Below are 5,942 nucleotides of genomic sequence, written 5' to 3' on the forward strand. Positions count from 1 at the left end.
ACCCACTTGAAAGGGAGCCTCCTTGCCTTTGAAAGCTTATCTTGGTGGCTTTATTTCTGAGCTCACTTTCCTGGCGTTCGCGCCTATAGTGTAGACTCTTTTCAACTTAAGGCTCTCTACATAACACTTCCTTGAAATTCCCTAATCTCCTTGGATAACTCCTAGCCGTCCATTAGAGAGTGAGTACTTCATGCATAAATACCAAGGGGATAAAGCGGCGTCTAGGTGATTAAAAGTCGGCCACCCTATAATCATATTGTAAGAAGAGGGGGCATCAATAACTAAATACTTGATCTTAATATCTTTGGCTTGTTCATGCTCTCCAAAGGTGATCTTTAGCATGATGTAGCTTTTCACTTGCACCTGCTCCTCAGAGAATCCAACTAGCAAACCCTTAAAGGGTTTTAGATCATCTAGATCGGGGCGGAGTCTTTCAAAGGCATCCTAATATATAATATCTGCATAACTTCCTTGGTCTATGATAAATTTTTTGATCTTGTATTCATCACACCTAATAGTAATGACCATGGAGTCATCATTGTGAGGATGGATGCCAGTTGTGTCCTTCTCAAAGAAGGCAACTTTGGCTTATGGCGTCTTCGACTCTCCTTCGCCTTCAATATTAGGGAGATATTCTATACTCAGAACTTGGCATGTGTACCTTCTACGGGCGGAACTAGTCTTCTTACCTCCGACGAATCCTCCTGTAATAGTATTGAGTGTATGGTATATGACTTTGCTATCCTCGCCTTGGGATGCCTCTTTTGCCTTGGTAGGGCTGGGGCTCCCTACATATTTTTATCCGCAAGACCTGGATTTTTCTGATATAAGGGAAGAATCTCCCTTGACATACTTCTTGAGGTGTCCCTCCTGGACTAGCCCCTCGATTTATTCCTTAAGTTGGTAATAGTATTCAATATGGTGTACTTTAACTCCATGGAACTTGCACCATCTAGCTAGTTTAGGACCCATCACATATTCTTTAGGAGCTAGTGGCGTAGGGATATTGTGTAGGTGAAAGATCTCACACTAGATTTGTTCACGTTGAGTATTCAAGGGCGTGAATTTCTCCGTCGTTTTTCCTACTCTCTTGAATGGAATATTGTCTGATGGAAGAGGTATAACTACTCTTCTTTTGGTGGTGCAAACCTTCAATGTTAGAAACACGATTTTTGACGTCTCGCACATTCTTCTTAGTGTTCCTTTCCTCGCTTTTTATGTAACATTCCGCCATAGTCATAACCTCCGCTAACGAAAGTGTTGGCTTTTGGACAAGAGACTCACTGAAGTGTCCCTTCTTGAGCCCATTTTGGGGCGCCCCCACAAACATTTCTTGGTTCGGGGGGACCATCCTAATGGTGGCTTCATTGAACTGGACGAGATAGTCCCTTGACAACTCTGAGGGACCCTGTTGTATGTTGAATAGGCTGGTGGTGGACATCTTCCTATGACGAATGGCACTAAACTGGTGTACGAGTTTCTTCACAAGTTAATAATCGACGATGAAAGCTCAGGGTAGACCCGTATACCATCACAAGGATACATCTCTGAAGGTACCAGACAACAACTTGCACTTCAGGGAGTCAAGTGCTCCAATTATGCCCATCTGTGTGTTGATGGAGGCAACGTGTTCATAAGGATCATTGCGTCCATCCAACTTGGCCAAAGAGGGAGTTTGAATCCTTTAGGGACAAACATTTCTCATATTTTGTCTTAAAGTGGTTAGGGATCTAACACTTCCATCTCCTATAGGAGATCGGTCTCTTGTTAGTGTTGTATGATATTGAGGACGTTGTTCTCTAGGGTTTGATTCTGACAGTGCAGTTCATCCATGGCGGCACGCATCTCCGTCATGACATTGGCATCACTTCTTCCTCTGATATATTACGGCGTATGGGAAGTTTATCTCCCGATAACCATGTCTGAGAATGTCTGTGTACAAGAGTGGGGGTGAGCGTGAATATGGTGATTGTAGAAGAATGTGTGGTCCATATTAGTTTTACCAAGGCCCCTCGGTGGACGTCACTGTATTGGTCAAAAAGTACAAGTGTGTGTGTGTTATCCCTACAAGGGTAGGGGATGCTTAAAGGCCTTAGTAGTTTTATAACAGTTATGATGGTTAGGTTTTGCCCACAGTGGTGAGAGGCCATGTATGGTGGTGTTTATGGTATTTACGATGGTTTGAGAGGTCAGCTTACGTGTGAGGTGAGAGGCTTCGTGATATGTGTAATGCTGGTTAAGTTATGATACCTCCCTCTCCCGTTAGGGGAGGAGTATTTATAAAGGCTCTTGGATCTAAAATTTAGTAAACCTTAGAAAATGGTAACCGCCCCCCCTTGACTGGGAGAGACCATATATTTTTAAGGGAGTTGTGGTATGACTTGTTCTTGTACGATTGGTGGAGAGATAACAATATTATACACGCCATATGTCCTTATGGTGAGTCTAATTCTTCGAAAAAGTAGCGCCCTGACGATGCCTTACTATACAAAGACCCCGACGTCGTCCCTGTTTGACTCTCTCATAAATATAAGAGTACAATTGCTAACAAAAAAAATAATTAAAAAATAATAATGGGTGGCTTAAATATGATTGGTTTTCCTCGGTTGAACGTTAGTCTAAATTGAGAGTCACAAATTTTATATTATTTCCTCTCACTTTTCATTTCAATATCTTTAGCATACTCATTCCTCTTCCTAACATTCCATGGATTCCTCTATTACCAAATCAACCTTCCCAATTTTCACCACCAAGCCATTTTCACTTTCCAAAAGATCTTTGATCAGACCCTTCAGGGTATCCGTCAAACCACCACCTCCAGACTTCAATTACAAGCTAGAGATATCCAAAGAATCCAGAGCTGTCATAGAAGAATCTTACCCTGAGTTGCTTGATTTGGCTGACAATGGTAGCTTGGTTTTGGTACAGAAGAAGAGGTTTGGCCCTGTTCCTTCTTGGAGGACTGAGTTTGTTGAACCTGAATATATTTGGTTGATTGGAACTACTCATGTTTCCAAAGAATCAGCTATGGAGGTTGAGCGTGTTGTAAAAGCTGTGAAGCCTGATAACGTAGTTGTTGAGCTTTGCAGAAGCAGGTAAGTACTGATGCTCTCATTTCAGGACATGAATTTTTCTGATTATTATATAATGTTTGTTCCGGTCAATGTCTAGTTTGTCACCGCTGCTACGAGATATTGTGACTTTGAGTGTGTGATCCCTCATGGCTTTGTATTTTAGAAAAAGTGTGTCGTTAAGTTGACGTGTATGAATGTTGTAGTATCAATTCCAAGTAATGTGGAACTATTTTGGCTAGGCCGAAACAATGTTAATTAAGTATGTTCCGACTGAAATCATAAGAAGATATATAAATGAGTTTTGATATGTATTGTCAATCTGCATCATAACTTAAATTGCTGCAGATTTCATTTCTAGAGCTGGGATCATGTATGCTGATGATGCTCAGCTTGACAAACAGTTAAGGACTACTATGTTTTCTTTAAGTGGAAATGGATTTTTTGGAGCTGTCGGTCGCAGCATAAACCTTGGTAAGCATAATTTTGTTCTACATGAGAATCTCCTAGTATCTTAAAAGAGAAGTTAAAAGGGAAACATGTTTATTGTTTATCATGAGTTCGTTTTGAGATGTTTATCGTTTATGGTCTAAATATCAGGTGGTCAAACTGCTTTAGCCTTGAGATTACTTTTGGCCGCGTTTTCATCAAAGATCACTTCGGGTATTAATCGCCCTTTTGGTGATGAGGTAGGTAGTTCAATTTCAAACTCTTCTATATTTATAGCTTTTGGAAGTAGAACTCGTTTTGACAAAAGAAAACAATGTTTATTATGCAGTTCCGTGCTGCTCGAAAAGTATCAGAGGAAATTGGTGCACAAATAGTTTTGGGAGATAGGCCAATTGAAATAACAGTATGTACATATTACATAAATTAATTCAAAAAATGGTTCTGATTTTTCATGTATTGAATTTGAAAAAACCAAGCTAAACAGCAGAAATATTCTGTATGATCTTAGGATGATGGAGCTTATATAATCTGTTTTGCAGCTTCAGAGAGCATGGAAGGCTTTGAATTGGACTCAGAAGTTGAGTTTATTGAGAATAGTTATCAGTGGAATAACATCTTCATCAGAGATTTCTACAAATAACGTTGAGGTTACTTTTCTTGCCTTTATCAACTTCAATCGGTACTGGTCATTTTTATTCATGTTACATTTCTTGGTTTTATATGCAGAAAGCAAGTTCAGATGATGGCACACTTCAGCTCTATGAGCAACTGAGTTTTTCGTATCCATCCCTATTGTCACCGCTTATTCATGAACGAGATACTGTAAGTTTTTCTTCCTATGTAAAAGTGTCACATCGATTTTGTAAGATTGAGTTAGGCCCAACAACAATTCTAAGATGGAATCAGAACCACGTTTAAGATCTGTTAGGCCACTTATAGTAACTTTTTACATGTAACAAATACTACAACTAGAAGTAAACAAGAGTGATGTTTTTTTGCAGTATCTTGCATGGTCTTTAAAGAGAAGCAAAGCTGTGAATAACTGTAAAAGGGTGGTAGGTGTAATTGGAAAAGGCCACATGAATGGTGTAATATATTCACTGTTAGCTGATACCGGAGATTTGAGGTTTCGAGACCTTACCGGAAAAAACTCATCTGATGGAGGCTCTGGTGGCTGGATTGATGGCATAGTCAAGAGTTTAGCGAGGGACACTGTGATTGGCATTGTCTTATGGGCTTTATATGAACTGATAAATGGTGGAACATAAGGCCAGACCATTTATATATATTTTCATTTTTTGACAGAAATTTCAAGAGATGTTAGCTATATAATGAACATAATAACTCAAAAAGCATGTTAGTGATTGTCTGATTTATTTTGCAAGTGTTGTATATATGGATGATGACTTTTGCCAATAATATTCATTCAAACATAATGATGTGTTGTATCCTTAGATTGTATCAGCAGCAACTTGGCCTCACAGCAAATGATTCAATCTTTTTCCATCATGTCATCCAGAATTGCTTCCCACTGTGCCAATTCCTGAGGGAACTAACATTGTTATTATTATGGTTGATTAGGAAATCAAAATCAGATTCTTAGGATTTTGATTGCACCTGTAATAATTAGGATTACAGGTTTAAAAAAGGCGTCGAGTTCTGTCGAGAAATCTTCTTTCATTGCTTCTCACAATGATACATAGGCTGATTCATCCTTATTTTGTCCTAATCACGGTGGCAGCAACAACAATCGTGGAGGTCGAAGCAATAGCTGCAGCCATCGCCGGCGAGGCAGAGGCTCTAGACGTGGTGGGGGTCACTCTTTGCATCAGTAGGCCTTCGCCTTTCTACCCACATTTCCGTGGGCATATTCATCGTTACTACATGTTATTTCTTGATGACTAAACGATTTTTTTATAGATTTTTCCACTACATACGAAATCTCATGTTCATTTTTTTTTCTTTCAATTTTCAGCTCACATTAAAACAAAAATTGAAAAAGAAAGTAAATGTTTTTAATGAGACAATAGCGAAGAATATGATAACTTTCTTTTTCAGAAATTTTGCGAACAAAATTAAGTGTATTTTAGGTTCTCTTATCCTCACACATCCTCACAAAATGGAAAAGCGGAAAGAAAAATCCCTATCAGAAACAAAATCATCTATACCCTTCTTGCTCATGCTTCTTTCCCTCCATCTATGTAGCATCCTGAATTTCAAATGATCACTTACCTACCCAACAACCTTCCCAATAAACATCCTTCCCAATAAAAAGGTGTCTCTCCAATCACCCACAAAAATTCTCTATCAAAAAGATTCGTCCTACTTTCGTCTTCGTATCTTTGTTTTCTTTGCTATCCTCTCATCCCTTACACTTACAAATTCGGCCAGCACCTTGTGTAATCTTGGAAAATCCATCAA

The 5,942-nt window shown here is 39.1% G+C and overlaps 1 protein-coding gene across 2 annotated transcripts; it reads left to right on the top strand.

The window, feature by feature from the left end:
• The first annotated feature begins 2,637 nt into the window (after nt 1-2,637).
• Nucleotides 2,638-5,441, top strand: LOC131612221 (uncharacterized). 2 transcript variants are annotated; one of them, XM_058884028.1, is made up of 7 exons: nt 2,638-3,095; nt 3,433-3,545; nt 3,672-3,760; nt 3,850-3,924; nt 4,061-4,168; nt 4,248-4,343; nt 4,523-5,431. In XM_058884028.1, exons 1-7 carry the CDS (start codon nt 2,707-2,709, stop codon nt 4,787-4,789), a joined length of 1,137 nt encoding a protein of 378 aa, XP_058740011.1. In that variant the 5' UTR covers nt 2,638-2,706; the 3' UTR covers nt 4,790-5,431. The 2 variants fall into 2 exon arrangements, with proteins under 2 accessions (XP_058740011.1, XP_058740017.1); XM_058884034.1 differs by having other exon boundaries at nt 2,957-3,095; nt 3,420-3,545; nt 4,523-5,441.
• Nucleotides 5,442-5,942: the final 501 nt, after the last annotated feature.

This window comes from Vicia villosa, linkage group LG1 (genome assembly GCF_029867415.1).
Source record: "Vicia villosa cultivar HV-30 ecotype Madison, WI linkage group LG1, Vvil1.0, whole genome shotgun sequence".
Taxonomy (NCBI): Eukaryota; Viridiplantae; Streptophyta; class Magnoliopsida; order Fabales; family Fabaceae; genus Vicia; species Vicia villosa.

What these genes read in the sequence shown, in the direction of transcription:
- LOC131612221 (XM_058884028.1), top strand. Translation starts at nt 2,707, where the DNA reads ATGGATTCCTCTATTACCAAATCAACCTTCCCAATTTTCACCACCAAG. An exon ending in GTTGAGCTTTGCAGAAGCAG is followed by an intron (nt 3,096 to 3,432) that starts GTAAGTACTGAT and finishes TTTCATTTCTAG; the next exon opens with AGCTGGGATCATGTATGCTG. An exon ending in ATCGCCCTTTTGGTGATGAG is followed by an intron (nt 3,761 to 3,849) that starts GTAGGTAGTTCA and finishes TTTATTATGCAG; the next exon opens with TTCCGTGCTGCTCGAAAAGT.